Source organism: Siphateles boraxobius, unplaced genomic scaffold (genome assembly GCF_051911475.1).
Source record: "Siphateles boraxobius isolate OS27281-9 unplaced genomic scaffold, OSU_SipBor_1 73, whole genome shotgun sequence".
Classification (NCBI taxonomy): Eukaryota; Metazoa; Chordata; class Actinopteri; order Cypriniformes; family Leuciscidae; genus Siphateles; species Siphateles boraxobius.
Window position 1 is genome coordinate 1,433,656 of NW_027509201.1, and position 18,860 is coordinate 1,452,515.

The 18,860-nt window shown below is 36.2% G+C and overlaps 1 protein-coding gene across 4 annotated transcripts in view; it reads left to right on the forward strand.

The window, feature by feature from the left end:
- The window catches only part of disc1 (DISC1 scaffold protein), a 79,951-nt gene that overhangs the window by 47,372 nt on the left and 13,719 nt on the right, over positions 1 to 18,860 (forward strand). For all 4 annotated transcript variants that reach the window (XM_077217376.1, XM_077217375.1, XM_077217377.1 and 1 more), the window contains exons 10-11: positions 9,320 to 9,380; positions 17,036 to 17,270. In XM_077217376.1, the coding sequence (XP_077073491.1) occupies positions 9,320 to 9,380; positions 17,036 to 17,270 (296 nt within the window). The remainder of the gene's footprint in view (positions 1 to 9,319; positions 9,381 to 17,035; positions 17,271 to 18,860) is intronic.

The window sequence follows — 18,860 nt, forward strand, 5'->3', positions numbered from 1 at the left end:
TATTTAGTTTTATATTCAACAATGTTAATTATCCTACAATAGGCTTCATTTTCTTCATGCAAATTATAATTTCTTCTTTTTTTCCATCTTTTGTCTTTGAGATGTGCAATATGATCTAGACTTGTTGTTTACATCTTTTGTGAAATTCATCCAGTGTTTAATGGTTAAAAAATGGAGAGCTGTCTAAATGTCTGGCTCCCATCACTCGTGTAAATCCACTGGTAACGCACTGGTCTTGTTCTGGTATCGTCTGACTATAGTTGGCGATAATGACCAGATGCACATTCAGATCTTCTCAACTTGGCTGTGGCGTTCTGTCCTCCCATGAGGATTTGTGCAGGATGGAGATTGCGGGCGGTGGTCTTTCATTATTCGGTTCCCTACACGTCCAATAACAGTAGGAGAAGCCGGCTGACAGCCAACGGGAGTCTCGCCAGCTCTCGCCCTGCCGGTTACAGGGAATACACTCGTCTGCTTAATTTGACACGCACACATTTTGCTCAACAAAGAGCTCGGCTGGTCTATGTCTTTGTGCTGGGATGAGAGAGACCGTGAGCTAATGATAGGCTGAGCGTTGATGCTAAATATGCAAAGCGGGTGAATATGATACAGAACACAAAAGATCTTTGACATGAACGGGCTGCTCCTGATAGGGTCTTATTAGCTTGTCTTCCCACTGGTGTAATAACATGCTGACACACATATTTGCCACATACCTGCCATCAAATCACTGTTTTGGGCATAAGAAAAAGGGTTTGCGTGCGTCACTTGTCACGTCGGGGTTGTAGTTTGCGGTTGGGTTGCTATACTTGCGTAATTAGGAATATATTTCCACATATTAAATGGTATTTTTAAACATGAGCCTTTGTCCCAGCTTGTGCAAAAACAAAGAGCTGTTGTCATCTCACTTTCAGAAAAGAATTCCCAAATAGAGCGGGAAAAGCTCAAATAAAACTTCTATTTGAGAAATGTTATTCGTTTTTTGGTTTGGACTTATTGGGCATTGGTAGTACCAAGGTCAATTGAACATTTCCACATTTGTAGACTTGCTATGTATTTTTGGACATGCATCCTGGAATTCAATTTAAATACTAATTTTTGAATATCAAAGTACAATTTTATTACCATCACTCTACCACAGTACTTTTTTAGTAAGGGAATTGTAATTGTACTTTAGTATGCAGATTTGTCTTTGTGCACATTGTAAATTCAGAGGTGATAAGTGCATGTTAGTCATATGTGGTGACATTTTGGCATTTCTGTAAAATGATTGTCTTGCACGTTTTGCAACAGTTTTCAATGAGTGGAGACAGAAGAGTGTTCAGTTTTATCCGAAATGAATGTGAATCTGGAAATTTCTTATTACGTTGCGAGATGTAAACTTAGAATTATGAGGAAAAATAGTTATATAAAATAATCCCGTGGCGGAAATAAGCTTCCATACTAACACGAGCCTGACTAGTCGAGTAGTTCAGGACAGTAGCTGGTTGGTTTAACTGCTTAAGACTAGTCTGACAAGTTTGTTATCTTATTTCTTTTTAAAGATTTGTCAAAACTTGTGGTCAGATGCATAAAAAAAAAAACATAGATTGGTCTAATTTGAATCCAAAAAGAACTATAGTTCTTAAGACACAGTCATAACATATTGACTGTTTATGCAACTGACCCCAAGTCTGTTCTTCTCAGTGTGTCTGTGTGCTGTGATAATCTCGTCTTCCTCCTTCTGGAAGCTGCTGAGGAAATGAGCCTTTAAAAAATAAACAAAAGGAGGAAAACGGGAGAAGACCTGCGTGCAGTAAATATATACAGAAACCTGATCGTCCAAGATCTACCTCACAAGACAAATGATTTCAAGAGATGACAGACAAACCTAAACCCAATCCATTGCAGATGAGACGCTTTATGTATAAAAAGGTCATTATGTATAATTACAAAAGCATGTTTTGCATGAATTTCATGTGATGTACATTACAAAATGTGTGCAAATGCAATACATAAAAGCGATGTTAGAACGCTAAGGCTGATTGCAACTTACATTTGCAAGTTTAAATATTGCAATTCTTAGTTTTAAGAAAAAAGTCAGAATTGCCAGATGTAAGCTTGCAATTGTAAGTTGAGCGGTCCAGCCTAAAAATTTTACCTGTTGACATGTTTATAGTGTGTGAGGAATTACACTTGCGTTTTAATTAATTAAGTGCAGAATAAGTCTAATATCTCATGTGATGAAGATGTTTATATAGAAGTCTTAAAGGCACAGCAACAAAAAAACGTCCCGTTTACTTCTAACAGAGCGTAGAAAATGCCTCACAGACTCTGATGTTGAATGACAAAATAACCTTATAAAATGTATTCACTAAACAGATGAGTGCATAACGTGTATATATGGATATATATATATATAATGATAATAACCCTGATGCAAAGTAGTGTTGACACGATACCAAAATTATTGTTTTGATACCGTTACCAAGTCAAGAATTGCGATTTCAATACTTTTTCGATACTTTTCCTGAAAAAGGAGAAACACTCTCAAATATCATTGATGTGCTTTATTTTAAAACCGGGACACAATTCTAATCATATAACACTAGTGTTGTCACTATACCAAAATTATGAATTCGATACCATACCAGACTAAAATACCTCGATACCAAAAAAACGAAAACAGTAAAAGTAACTGAAAAATATGACAGAACTTACAATTCATTTCTTTATAAATTAATTAAAAAAAAACGTTGTTCCATCCCTGCTTTTTGACCATTCCCTCCAGTGCCAGTGCCAGTGTGTACGTTCTTACAAAGATGTTTGCAACATTGACATTATTATCAATCATGTTAACATTTGCTAACCTTTCACAATTCTGAACAGGTTGGGATGACCAGAATCTTATATCTTAATATTTTTTTAAATGTAATTTTATAATTACAATAGCCTATAGATATTTAATTTAAATGTATCTTTGTTATTAAAAAAAAGCAAAAATCAAATTACAAACAATATGACAAATACTATAAGAGACAAATAAAATAAACAGTGCTTCATTTCTTTTTTGAATGCTACTGTTAAATAGATCTAGTACTGTAGCTGAAAAAAATGAAGTCTTCACTCTATAAATTAACTATAGACTGATTCTAAATAAATAGATACATTTATTCAGTCAAGCATTGGGTGATTGTCTATTTTCTGTTGTTTCATTACTGTAACATTAATCACACAGAATATTAGGCTGCTGGCCCTTTAAGACCTGCACGTAGGCTGTCCAATGGAACACATACGATTTATTTTTACAAACGGTTTACATTCAATAAAGACATACCCGACTGTGTTTACGTGAATACTTGCCAGGACGTACATTTTTACCTAGAATTTAGATTTTTCAATCCAAATAATCCACGAGAGAGAACTGAAGTCGCGATCGCATGCTGTGTGAAAGGCGTGTATGTGTGTGTGTGCGCTTCAGGTCTGAGCCCGGCAGCGCAAGCACGTCCCGCGCTTTATTTTCTCATGCATGCATGTTTCGCTGTGCGTATATATTTTACTGTTCTGCTTCCGTTTTTTAGTGAATGAAAACAGTGGAAGCAGAGCTCTACACACACATCCTGACTCCGGCTGTCACACATCGACGCAAATTGAAGAAATACTGCTCTTATTATTTAGAGGGCTGTCACTCTTAAAGTACCGGTACTAATAAAATTTCATATCGTACTGATTTTAATAGCTGGGTATCGCGATACCTTTCTAGTACCAGTGTATCGTGCAACACTAATGCAAAGTATCACTTGTACTATATTGTCCTTGAAAATTCCTCAAAAAGGTCATGCACCTTTTTGTCACTATTACAGTCCATATTGATTATATTACATAGAAATCAAAGCTCATTATTATTAAATGGCACCAACACCACACTTGTTTATGCGCACGGTTAATGCAGTTGCCCTCAGCAGCTCAAGTTTAGATACTCTCTGAGCGCTGACTAAGATGCTTTTGTGCATCTCTCTCTCTCCGTGCTGTTGTGCTGAAACTCAGAAACACAGACCGAGGCCCATTAATCACAGCTGTCTCTGACTCAATTAAAACAACAGACTATTCCTCTTATGCTGTATTGCACCAGCATTTCATGCCCACGCATCTGCATTGAAACAGGTGTATCGTCTGCTTTTGAGGCATATTAATGGTGTAAAAGAGGCTTTGTGTTCTTTTACACATGGCAAACAATTACCATCTTTCTCTGAATAAATGCATGCCCTTTTTGCGATCATTAGCTCATGAGCGTCCTTCAGATGCATTAGCAGAATGTTTCTGTTTGTGTTCACACCACACGGTATGACAGTGAAGTTGTCAGAAAAGTGCTAATTAATGAAGTCGTTTAGCTTTTTTACACATCTGAGCATACCTTCCTAATCATGCAAGAAGATCAGCTCCTGAAAGCAAGAAAAAGAGACATGCTGATCTGGTGTTTTTCTGTTTGTCAGCTTAATTAGCTCGTATTGTAGGAAAAGTGTAGCAGCTTCCTGTTGCTCTTCTTCTGGTTGAAGTTATGAATGTTTTTGTCAGTTTTTATTACAGAATTGCATACCACTCATATTATTTGTGTAGTACGCATACTGTGTGAAGTATGTAAATGTCGTTTGCATGGGATAATGTTTGCAAAATGTGCAATACAGCCTGATAATGTGAACTGGACCAGTTAAATAAACGTGAGCGCTGCATGTTTAGAGTCAAAACACGGTGATGTTGCACTTTCCACTGGCTTATGGTTTCAGAACAGTTTGCAGACAATGAATAGTTTGCAATTATTTATGCTAAGCTGTTTATTATGATCTACTGTTGATCCAATATGACAGTGTTTATATTGTGATATGTTGCACATTTTAGAGTGCATATCTCATATCTCATACATTTCAGAATTAGAGTCCTGGCGTATTTCATGCTTGTTTATAATTAAAATCCTGCATTATGTATGAAATCTTTTTTTCATATTCTGGATATATTTGGTATTTTGGTTACACAATAAAATCTGGCATTTAGCTCACTAAGAACTTGTATAGACTCTCTCGGGATTGTCCCATTACAGGAAGAGTCTATTATCCATATGTATTATTATACTAGTACATAAACCAAACACCATTTCAATGCACATGTGTATATTGAATAAAACATGTCTTGAGTATTTTAAAATTGCAATCACCCTGTTTTGCAGTTGAATGTGTGCCTGTTTAATAAAGTAATAGAAGCTAAGATACAACATTTATTTTGAGATAATTTCTTATGTATGGACATACGGTACAGGGTTGTTATTGTTAAATAAAACCAAAGCCATAAACTTAAGTTTTGTTACTTGAAATAAAATAAAGATTAACTGAAATAAAATAGAACAATTTTAAGGCTTTTTTCATATTTTATTTTATTTCAGCTAGTTATCAGTTCAACATTTCTCATTTTCATTTAGTTTGACTTGAAGCATTAAAATAACTAATGCTGAAATAAAAACGTGGACATATTATAAAAATGACAAATCACAAATGAGGTAGATCTTGACTAAAACTAACTAAAATGAAAATGAAATTGGAAAACATAAAAATAAAAACATTAAAAATATGAATAAAACCTATAGGTAACACTTTATTTTACAGTGTCCCTGTTATATTTTACATGTACTTACCATAGTAATAACAGTAAATTATGCATAATTACATGCAACTAACCCTCAACCAAATCCTAACACTATAGTAAGTACATTTAGTTACTTAATATTACTCAGTACTTAAATATATGATTACACTGTAACAATGACACCTTAAAATAAAGTGTAACCAAACTATAATAGTATAACAGTTATACTAAAATAATTCTGATTAAAAATTAAATAATTGTATGAATTCATTCAATTAATTGTACTTGTGTAGGTCTTAATTAGACTCGACACGGGCTGAATTTGAACCTGTGTGTCTTCTCAAAGCTGCTGCATGTGCACAAACTGCTAGGCCTCGGCTTATTATATTTGCATTCTCACTCCATTTCCCACTCTTCAATGTTTAACAGATTGCTGCATGATTTACCATCCAAGAAAAACTAAATGCAAGCAACACTTCTTCACTATGTGCCACTATTACCATCTGCGTGTGATCTGCTGTTGAAGATCCTTACAGTATGTTGCAAACAGCATCTCTCACTGTGAAGATGTTGACCGGCTCATCTGTGCTAAAGCTAGGCTCTATCACAAGGTCACTAGGCTCTATTTCAGTGATTGAATCTGAATTCATGTCTGTCATCAGATCGGGTTCAGACTGAATCAGGGGTAAAATGCTCAGATTTTCTCTCTGGCTGTGTCCTGTGAAATTGTGTGAGTTTTAGGTCTGGAGTTGGAATTGGATTAGGAAGAGAGCGCAGTTTGAATATGACACTGTCAGGCTCAATGTTCACACGCTTCGGACAGCCAGTGTCCTATTCAGTGCTCGACGCTTTAAAATCAGGACACGAACAGGAATAGTAGTGACATTAACATGCAGATTTATTTTTTTAACAATGATAATTAATTATTGTGTGATATTGGGTGATATTTCATCCAAAAAAGCAAAAGTAAATAAAATATTGCATAAAGAAAGAAAGCCTAAAACCTATTTTAAGGACCATTAAGATATTTTGCATTTTCATTCATTTAGCCAGTCCCTCCAGAAAAACCCGATTATGCGATCGCTGAATTCAATGCATATTCAGCCAAAGTCCGCATATTTATGCGGGGGCCGCATTTTTTCAAATACGCCGCACTTTTGCCGCATAAATTGCCGATTTCCGTGCAAAATATGCGGGGTTTGCATGATTTCATAATCCTCGTATTTTCGTTGCAAAAAAGTCACATATATCTTAGCAGAAAGTTGAAAAATGTTGCGTTTACTTCACACAGGAACAGCCATTTCCCCGTTTCCATGGGAACGTTATGAAGTGACGCAATTACGCGACGGGATACCTCACAGCTGAAGCTAATGCAGAGGCCAGACAGACTCATGGAGGCGATTGACTCGAACCCGTATAACTGTCTGTCACACGTTCTATCGTCACATCGTTACTTAATAAACAAAATAAGATAAAAGAAGTAGCATCAAAAAGAAATTACCCGCACACATGGGGTGTTCGAGGCGCACATACAATATAACACTGCAGACAGTTCAACAGGGAGCGCACAGCTCTTAAAGGGGCCACACCTTATTTACACTCGTTACAGTCTGAAATAAAACAAGATGAGAAATTAAATATTCCCAGCACTTTCTATGATGTAGTATGCTTGCTTATCAAAGGAAGTAATAAGAAATGACTCTTTACATTAAGGTAGTAGCCTAGTGAGAACAGGGTGTTGGGGGAATCACTTTTTTTCTCTTTTTCATCAAACCACAGTTTTTGCAAGTTCCCGCAATTTTTGCAAGTTCCCGCAATTTCATCGCATAAATTTGCATAAATATCCCGCATATTCCATCGCATTTTTTAAGAAAACGGGCCGCATAATCAAGGATTTTTGCCCGCAACAATCACAAAAAAACTCCACGTTTTTCTGGAAGGAATGTTAAGCAAGCACATTTGCTCCCAATTATTAAACTTTGATACAAAAAATCTAATTGTTCTATTATTTGAAAGTTTGTGTGTGTGTGTATATATATATATATATATATATATATATATGTATATGTGTGTGTGTATATATATATATATATATATATATATATATATATATATATATATATATATGTATATGTGTGTGTGTATATATGTATATATATATATAAATATATATCTTCTGTAATTAATCATGACTAATGAAACCTAACATTAAAGTTGTTTATATATTTTTATATTGTAATATTTTAACATTTAATCTCCAAATTAACATGGAAACAACACAGAGACAGTAGCCTATATTTTAAATATTTGTTTAATGGCATCTTTTAATGAATGAAGGCCAGTATCACTGATACCAATAATGCTTCTGATGTCTCTATGAAATAAACTTTTCCCCCCTGAATTTTATCCATTATGATATATAGCCTACAGAAAGTCGTCTGTAACACACTGCCTTCTCTCTTGTTTCTTATCGCACGTGAAGAAAAACAGATGCTGTTTTAAGGCGAGACACGGCAGGCAAAAACATAGTTTTTTTTTTTTCACTGGTCAGTTTTGGGATTTTGGGACTTCTTTTAGACTTGTGGTGAAAAAAAGTCCGAAATACACATTTAGGTCTTTATTTTACTACACTTTGTCCATTTGCGTCTGTAGATTTCTCATAAATTCATCAAAAGTTGTCGTTATAAATCATCTCTCTGCTCCGCGATCACGATCTGCACCCTGTCATCACACACACCGTTAGAAAGCTCTCTCTCTCCTGAACAATACTGCCGGATCCAAATATGGTCATTTCCTTTTCATCAGCAACCAGTCGTGAAAGTAAAAGGGCGGATTTAACTCTAAATGCGCAATCTCGTTTTACAATATAACATTTTTAAAGCCTGTTTTCTCAAAATGACTTTTCTCTCACACTCAAGTCCGAAATCTCCACTTCAGTAGCACCTATATACTCCAAACTTTCCAGTCTTGTACCTAGTTATATTATGAAGACATTTACAGAGGGATTTGTAAATGTATAATTCCTAGCCTGATTTATATAAAATTTTATTCCAAAAAACATGGCGAAAATGATTTTTTTTAAGACTATTGACAGTATATTCTGATTTACAGGATAACAAAAGTAGATATCCATAAATCCCTCTGTAATTCTTTTCTCATCTAATATGTGAACACAATGAAAAAATTATTTTGAACCTGGCTTTATCCAATATTCAGATTTAGTTTTTTTAAAACATATGCAAATTACTGCATATTTGATTAGATAATGCCTAATTTGCATATTTAAACATTAAATTACAGAAAACTTGTAATACATTTTTTTCTCATCTTAATATAGGTAATCAACTGGGAAAGTTTCATGGTGATATCTGCTAGTTACAAATTTTAACCTATTCACCTGTAGCGTCTCGCCTTAATTCCGTTAAATATATTTAACGCGTCAAACTGAAAAAATTTATGTAAAATTTGTGTATGTAGCATATGATCTTCTGTCTTGTTTTTTAAATGTTACAAAGAAAATAAAAAATCCAATGTCCACACCATTCACAGTATTTAAAGGGAAAAGGTTTAGTTGTTATTGAAATGTGACCTGGATAAGTTTTTCATGAGTTTCACACAGGAGAAAATGACAGTCTTGACCGTTCATGAATATATATGATTTGCCACAATCTCTCCTTGATGTACATTATTTTCTTCCCCTCAACAGAGCGCAGTTTAAGAGAAAACACTCTGAAGTATATTGAGCTTCTGGAGGACAGACTTCACAGGTACTGGATATTTCTCATCTCGCCGTCTCACACACTCTTTCACACAAACAGCCCCTCGTCTCGTCCCTCGGGTGATTTTTCCTTATTATTTAAACAGTTCACACTGTCTGGCCTTATTTCAGTCCTGTCTCTCTGGATGTTTCAGCGTATTAAATCATTCAGGTACACGCTGACTGCATCAGTCCGTTCCCGATGAGCTCATCTTCATGTGTCCAAAGTGACATTTCCAAATTAAGATGAAATGAAACGAAAAAATGGAGATGTGAGCTGCCACGTCAATGAATTATCTAACATGAATGTGTGTTTGTTTTGAGCACTCTTGGCTCATTTTTGCAGTTTGTAATGATTTTTAGAGCTCTAGAGCCACTTGCACTTGATTCTGGACAAGATCCGCCCACTTTCTGATTGACATGCGATTCTGATTGACATGTGAAGCGACTAATCAATTTTTTTATTTTTTTTATTTTTTACTTTCCATTCAGTGGTGGGTTTATCTGAAATAATAATAATATTTAGGGCTGTCAACTTTAGTCGTTTAGTCGACTAATCGGTCGATGCCGTCTTGGTCGACTGACATTCTTATTGGTCGACCAGTTGCATTTTTTTTTTTTTTACCAATAGAAAGAAATTTTCAATGATTTACTCCTTGATATTTAATCCTTTATAAGCAGTTATATATTACTGTATTCTAAATATAATTAGCCTATGGTTTATCCCCAACTTTAAATGCTTTAATTTAGGCTATTTTGTAACAGCGCCACAGTTTAGCGCACACACACAGAACACTCGGTTCGCACCTGTGACTGGCTGCGCTGCTGCTTCGTGCTCAGTAAGGGATATAGGTAGTTTAGCTGTATTCATTCAGTTAGAACGCTACTTGTTTTCGGTTTTTATGTTTTTATACGCTATATGTTTATATCTCGATGCGGCGTGGACGCACTTGGAAAAAAAAGAGCGCGTCGCACCGCGACCGCGTTGCTTCCATCATGAGCGCGCACACCGCGCGCCTACATTTGAAATCGAACTTGAGCGCGCAAAAGACGTGATCAGTCCCTTTAACGGCTTTATCATGCTGACTCAATAGATTGTGTTTTCTTGATATGTTTTTGTTTTTATTTGTACACTTGAGGCATTTGAAAATAGCCTAAATAATGTAACAAAACGAAAATAAACCTATATGCAGTCCTACAATACAGCCTATTATTATTAGGATCGTTTTTTAGGCTCTTTGGGGTTTTTTTGTGTGTGTTTGTTTTAAAACTCCTAGATCGGCTGGACAAAAGTTAACCCATAGCTTTGAAAGTAAAGAAGAATATACAGCCTGTATAAACGAGAGCTTTTGTTAGGATTTTTCATTGTGGCAGATAGCAGTTATATTTTTTTTGTAGCGTGTGGTGTGGTCAGGTGCGCGATTGTGACTGTCACTATAGACCTAGGACAGTGCTCCTCACTTTTTGCAGTAAAAAAAAAAGAATTTTTAAAGAATTGTTTTATTATTATAGTTTTATGTATTTTTGATGTTTTTTCGTTGTTGTTTTATAAATGCTCTGACAATTGTTAAAAAAATGTTCAATCAAAACATCGCGTCTTTTTTTTTTTTTTTAGTCGACTAATCGTTGCGCAGGACAAAACTTTGGTCGACTAAGGATTTCTTTGGTTGACTACAGCCCTAATAATATTGTCGATGCTGTTATCTGTTTCAGATAAACCAAGATGTTCTTGAAATATGTAATGCAAAAATATATCAAAAACAATGCTAAATGCAAATAACAACTAAAACTATATAAATAGACTGTGCTTAAAAAAAGATGGAATATTTTCCATATGTTTTTTAGACATATAGGCTAATTAACAATATTGTTGTACTCATGCAGTTAATGCATTATAAATAAATTAAGTACATTATCATTTAGTTTTATACGATAAAAAAATTGGGTCGTCATTTGATTTCCATTGTAAAATCTGCGAACCGAAGCAAATCCGTTTAGAGAACCACTGGTTTAATTAATGTGAAAATAGGAGCACATTCTCGCCCTATTATTTTCAACCTTTTAATATTAAGTCTGCGAAAGTGGCGACCAGAAGCTGTACATTTCATGCGTGGTAATAAAAGGTTCGACTTTCCTTCGCTATGACCTGCTCCAGCTGCAAAGCTTTTATTTAGCATGTTTCTCAACCTAAATGCCACACAAATTGGCATAATTGAATGAGTTATTAGTTGCTGTACTCAACCGTAGAAATGTAGCTTTCATTACATTTCAATAAAACACTATGGGCGTCCATCTGGAGGGAAGCATGGCATATGGTTTACCGTTCGCTCCTTTGGAATAGCACATGCTCTGATGCCAGAAGCGCTGTGTCTTGCCAAGGTTATTACTGTACGAGTTGAAGAGGAGGGGCTGTGGCACGGGACTGTCTCCAGAAACCCTCTCTTCTCGCTTTCCTTCAATTTTATTTTACCCAGAGTGATTGTTCTCCTTGTTACTCACCATGGAAACCCGACTCCATAAAGCAGGCAGGCATTAGCCGCCGGTCATACTCAACCCGACGAGGGTTTCTTTTGTTCGCCCAGCTAAAATAAATGGACCAAACTCTCTAGCTCTCTCTCTTTCCTGTGGCACAAATGGGAATATTAAAAGAATAGCTCGCCCAAAAATAAAAATATTCCATTTGCTCCCTCACATGTCGTTCCAAACCTGTATGACTTTCTTTCTTCTGGTGGCACTGCTTGTTTTCATTCATTGAATGTATATGGGGATTGACACTGTCAAGCTTTAACAAATAAAATAAAAAAGCACCTAAAAGTATCTTTTTTTTTACATTTTGGAGCCTCTGGTCACTATGTATGAAAAGAGCAATTCTTCTTATAAAACAAAATTTTTCACTTAAAATTCAAATTGAATCAACCACATTCAAAGCCGTTTTAGTTTGCAGATAAACACACCTATTCTATATTACAAGTTGCTTATGAACTATATTAATTGGTTGAAGAATTGTTACTGCATTTATTTAATCAAAAATACAGTAAAACTGTAATATTGTGAAATATTATTACCATTTAGAATAACTGTTTCTATGTGAATATATTGTAAAATGTAATTTATTCCTGTGATCAAAGCTGAATTTTCAGCATCATTACTCCAGTCTCATGTCACATGATCCTTCAGAAATCATTCTAAATATGTTTATTTGATGCTCAAGAAACATTTATGATTATTATCAATGTTGAAAAAAGTTTTGCTGATTTTTGTGGAAACTGTGATACATTTATCATTCAAAAGCTTTGGGTATGTTAAAGAATCGTGAAAAAATGTATCACGGTTTCCACAAAAATATTAAGCTTCTTTTAAAAAAACGTTTAAAAAAATCTTAATGATTCCAAACTTTTGACTGGTAGTGTATATGCTTGACGCTGGCAGGTTTTTAAGAAATATAAGAAAAAACATATAAAATAAAAAGAAGCAAGGCTCAAACATCCATTTTGTAACAGACGTTAGGGATGTGACGGTGAGGATATTTTCCCACCTGTTAATCGACGTGTGACAATACCGGTATCACCGGCGGGGGCTTTTAAATCGCTAATTTAAACGCAAACGTAAAATGCGCGTGTTTGCATGGGAATTTATAATGGTGCGGTCGTGCGGAGCAGCCGCTAATTTGAAAACTAAACAATTTTTTTTTACATCGCTTATAAAAAGCTGGTGCGGCAGTGTGCACTTCAACATCACTTTTAAATTACCGTCAATTCATCCTACCGATTAATGCCTGGTTCAGATTACGCGATTTTGACTCCTAAAATCTTGTCGTGTCGTGGACAAGAAACATGTCAGACTAAACGTTGCTTCCTGACCAGTCATCGCGTGCCGTCTTTAACGACGCGCGTGATGTCATTGAGAAGGTGAAACTAGTAGCGAGTGACTTCCGGAAACGAACGTAAACAAACAATGGATGAATCGGTGAGTGTTGTATTGGCTGTCCTGTGTTCAGAAAACTTTAAAAAAAGAAAGAAAACCCGAAAATGGACACGTTCCTGGATTGCTCGAAGAGGACGGTATGGGCTGTCAATCCTCCAAAGAGAACTTGAGGTAAAATATTGTTTGCTTACGAACCTTTCCTCCATGTCATAACTCCACCTAGTAGCACCATCGCCTCTCTTTCGTTTCGCCATTTTTGAAAGTTGTGTACGGAAAAGCTTCTGTGCTCCTATTGGTCAACCTCATACATGTGACGGAACCCGTCGTGGTCGACCGTTAAAAAAATTAAACATTCACACTATACGACTATAGGACACACTATACGAGATGATACGATCGAAATCTTGCGTCCCGACGCCCGTTGTCATTTACGAATCCCCACGACACCCTAACTCAAACCGATCGTGCCAAAATCGGGCTAAAATCGTGTAATCTGAACCAGGCATAAGGCTACCGGTATAATAATCCTCCCGGCGCCGGGTCTGAGTGAGTCATTTACTCTCTTACCTTTGTTCTTTGATTAACATTAATGACACTTAAAGACCAGCCGCTGCTGACAGAGACGCGATCTGACACGTGTCCCATTTTCTCTCAAATCTCGATGTTCATTTAAGACTTTATTTAAATCATTCAAGACTGCTCTTATGAGGACATTCGATAAAATGGACATTTTGGCATTATTTTTGTGTTATGGTTTGTTCAAGCCCGAAAGAGAACTCTATACTGACACGCGTATTTTCTGTGGGTCGTGTGTGTGTGTAATAGGCAGGACTTAACGGATACTGCGTAATTGTGCTCAAAATTTTTAACGCTTTGAAACTTTTTTTTTTTTTTTCGGTGCCGCAGTGGGCAGGTGTTGCGACTGAACACCGGTAACTCCGACTATCGTAGCAAGCCTAACAGACGTGCGTGTTTATTTTAGCACTTCCGTCAGTGAAACAACACACTACAACTTGTACAACATTGAATGCACAGTAAAGAATGCGAATATAATATGCCTAATTAAACGCAAACCAAAAGAAAGAAACCTTAATAATCCCCAGTGAAAACAGGCGAGATGTAAGTGAAGATTTGGGGAAATAAACAAGAGATCCCATGTCCAGTGGAATAACTAATGAAACACTGTGTTCTGTTTTGCAATATGGTCAACCACATTTAATTTAACAAAGCTGACAAAGCTTACATTTTTGGACTCGCGTACCTCTCTCATTCGGCATGAATCCAAATGTTTCAATGGCTGCGATCTAACATTTAATTGCTAGTAACCTATTATTTATTTTGTAATCAAAGGTTTGAGGTTCACTCGTGTCATAATATTCATGTAAAACAGCATGTGTTTTGGTGTGTCACCGGCGGTGCCAAGTTTACCGGCACAGCCTTAGTATATGCCCACCCCCCCCCCCCCCCCCCCCCACACACACACACACACAAACACGTCTCTTATTGAGGTGTTAAAATGAAGTTATCTGTCTCTTTTTAGCACTGACTGTCATCCCTCCCCATCCATCAGTTCATTCCTCTGTGTTTGTGTATGTGTAGATGTTGAGATAATTGTCCAGATTCAGACCTTTTTCCTGCGGGAGGAACCTGTCAATCAGATTCCTGGTGCTGTTTGGTGTCCGAAAATGCAGAGATGATAGATGGTCTTTTTTGTGGTGCCAATATTTTCATTGCTTTAAGACATAAATACAATAAAGAAATGATCTGGTGAGAACCATCAAGGGCCTGCTTTACTATAGCATTTGATTAAGTATCACTAAAAGTAAACTAAGTAAAGATTAAGTAAACTAAAAATAGTATACCGTTTTTATTAAATTCACTAATGTATCCAGCAGGGATTGCTGTGAATTTAGGCATTCTAACATCAAATTCTGTTGGAATCCAACATTTTAACAGCAGCCCAGCACGTCAAATTCTATTGGAATCCTACATTTTAGCAACATTCTGATGTCAAATTCTACTAAATTCAACATTTTAACAGCTTTCAAACAAACCAGATTCTATTGATATTCAACATTTAGCAACATTCTAGTGTCAAATTCCATTGTAACCCGACATTACCAACATTCTAACATCAATTTCTATTGAAATCCAACATTTTAACAGCATTTTAACACATCAAATTCTAATGACATTGAGCATTTGGCAACATTCTAACTTCAAATTCTATTGGGATCCAACTTTATACATTTTCTAACACCAATTTCTGTTGTAATCCAACATTTTTGCAAAATTCAAACATGTCAAATTCTACTGGAATCCATTGTGAGTCACGGAGAGATCCTTTATGCACATTTACTTTACTTTCTCTGCCCTTCATGATGCATGAAACCAAACACAAACATATAAATGAATCTCTGTAGGTTTGTGTGAATAAAGCCACCGGGAGGAGCAAAGAGGATTCATGGGGTTTCTGGAGAGAGTACAGTGTTGTCTGTTGTCGCTTTAGGAAGCTGTCTGTCTCTGGAGACAGTGGGTGTGAAGACCGTAATTATCATCCTCTCTGTATGAGTTTGTCCACAGAAGAGCCGAACTCCAGTTTCATGGACTGTAGGAGACGGCAGCTTTAGTGTCTTTATATAGTGACACACATGACATTGAAGCCAAAAGAGTCCCCCTGAAAAAAATGAGGGACGATGATATGGGAGTCTATGAAATGTTTTTTTTATTATTATTATCTGCAAGGTGAAAAGTCTGAACAAGTGAAAACTATATTATGACATTAAATACGATGTCTGAACAATGCTATGAACAATTCTCATAAATTTTCTCAGATGGGATTATTCACACAAGCTTTTTTCTCGTTGAATAGTTGCTCATGCAATGATGGTTTTTATACTCTACCGTAATTTTGAGTTTTGTAATGTTTTTGAAAGAAGTGTTCATTTAAGGCTGCATTTATTAGATAAACAATAACATGAATATTGTGAAATATTATTACAATTTAAAATAACTGTTTTCTGTGTGAATATATGTTAAAATGTAATTTATTCATGTGATCAAAGCTGAATTTTCAGCATCATTACTCCAGTCTTCAGTGTCACATGATCCTTCAGAAATCACTATAATATGATGATCTGATGCTCAAGGAACATTTCTGATTATTATCAATGTTGAAAACCGTTGTGCTGATTCATATTTATGTGGAAACCGTGATACATTTGATTTTTCAGGATTCTTTGATGAATAGAAAGTTCAAAAGAACCACATTTATTTGAAATAGATATATTTGTAACATTACATAAATGTCTTTACTGTCACTTTTGATCATTCAGTGTATCCTTGCTAAATAAAATTATTAATTTCTTTTTAAAAAAACAAACAAACGTTAGTGGACATCTAATATTATAAGTGGAGCATCTTCTCTGCCTTGCGTCTAAAAAACTTAGTTAAAAGACGCTGCATATCCACTGGCAAAGAAGAAATGTCTAATTTCATGAATATACATCTTATTTTTCATAAAAATTCACGAACTAATGGAAAGACTCCAATAGTTTGATACATCAGCTTTGACAGGAGCTCAGATAAATTAAGTTCCTCTGTTTTAGAGATTTGTCCTTAGTTACACTCACCCCCACAAAGTATTAGTGCACTTAATTCAGACTTAAACGTGTGTGTATGTCGTTGCATATAAAGGTAAAGCATCAAAGCAAGTGTAATTTATTGTATTTCTCAATATAGCTGTGGATGTCCAGCGCTGGAACACATTTGGGAGGCAGATTTGGAGGCTTGTCATCTCCTCCTGAAAGGTCTGGATCAGCCCAGCGTCTCAGAAGCGGAGGATCTCCCCTCGACGCCTGGATCGGGTCCAGATGTTCTGTTGATCACTGAAGAGGAGGCGGACTGTGCCATGCTGACGGCTCTAGGGGGACGCTGGTGTCCTGAGGCTGATCTACAGCACTCAGAGTTCACTAAGGTAAAGCCACACACAAGTACACACACCATTGAGCTTTTATAACAATCAAACATGAAACATCAAAATTAGCTTTTTTTCTAAAGAGGTCCCATAATGCCCTTTGCACAAGATGTAAAATAAGTCTCTGATGTCCCCAGAGTGTGTATGTGAAGTTTTAGCTCAAAATACCCCACAGATATTTTTATAGCATGTTAAAATTGTCACTTTTTGAGGGTGAGCAAAAACACGCAGTTTTTGTGCGTGTCCCTTTACATGCAAATGAGACCGCGCAGGGGGCGGAGCTTCAACAGCTTGTGTGTTTGCAACTCTGATTACCTCACACAGACATGCACTGAAAATTTCAGAAACTGTTCAGCCTTTTATGTTTAAACCGGAGTCAGACAATAATGTAGAGACTCTAGCAGTGACAACATGTAGATTGCACAGGACATTTCTGAATGGTTAGTTGATGAATTGAGTATTTTATGTGTAGTATCTTCTAGTCATTGATTAGCATAAGCAATTAGCAAATCTGTCATGATAATCTATAAACCGCGTTCCCGGGGGCAGGGTTTATGTAAATTTTTGATGTCACTAACCCGTGAAGAAGCTCATTTGTTGGACCAGCCGTTTGTTGTAGTCCTTAAAAAGCTATTTCTTTAAAAGAAAATATCTCCCTTTGCTTTGAACTTTGAGTGTAGTAACTTTGCAGATGTTGTTCATGCTCAAACAGCAACATTACACACTAACTAAATTAAAAAAGTGAAATCATAATCAACCACCCCTTTAATACATGTTAAAGGGTTAGTTCACCCAAAAATGGAAATTATGTCAGTAATGTCTCACCCTCATGTTGTTCCAAGCCCGTAAGACCTCCGTTCATCTTCGGAACACAGTTTAAGATATTTTAGATTCAGTCCGAGAGCTTTCTGTCCCTCCATTGAAAATCTATGTACGGTATACTGTCCTTGTCCAGAAAGGCAGTAAAGACATCATCAAAGTAGTCCACGTGACCTCAGTGGGTTAGTTAGAATTTTTTGAAGCATCGAAAATACATTTTATTCCAAAAATAACAAAAACGACGACTTTATTCAGCATTGTATTCTCTTCCGGTTCTGTTGTCAATCCGCGTTCATGAGTCCGCTGACGTAAGACGAGCTGACGTGTGTCTTGTGCGCCCGAGCTTCGTTTACAGTCTGAGGGAGACGCACACTGTAAACAAAACAATCTTTGCAAACATGTCTAAGGATTTCGACACAGGGGAAGACTTGCATTTTTTTTTAACCAGACATATTTATTTGAACCCGAATAAACGGACGCACCAGATACACGTCAGCAGTGTCTTACGTCAGCAGCGTCACTGGCCTTGTGAACGCGGATTGACAACAGAACCGGAAGAGAATACAATGCTGAATAAAGTCGTCGTTTTTGTTATTTTTTGAATAAAATGTATTTTCGATGCTTCAAAAAATTCTAACTAACCCCCTGAGGTCACATGGACTACTTTGATGATGTCTTTATTGCCTTTCTGGACAAGGACAGTATACCGAACATAGATTTTCAATGGAGGGACAGAAAACTCTTTGACTAAATCTAAAATATCTTAAACTG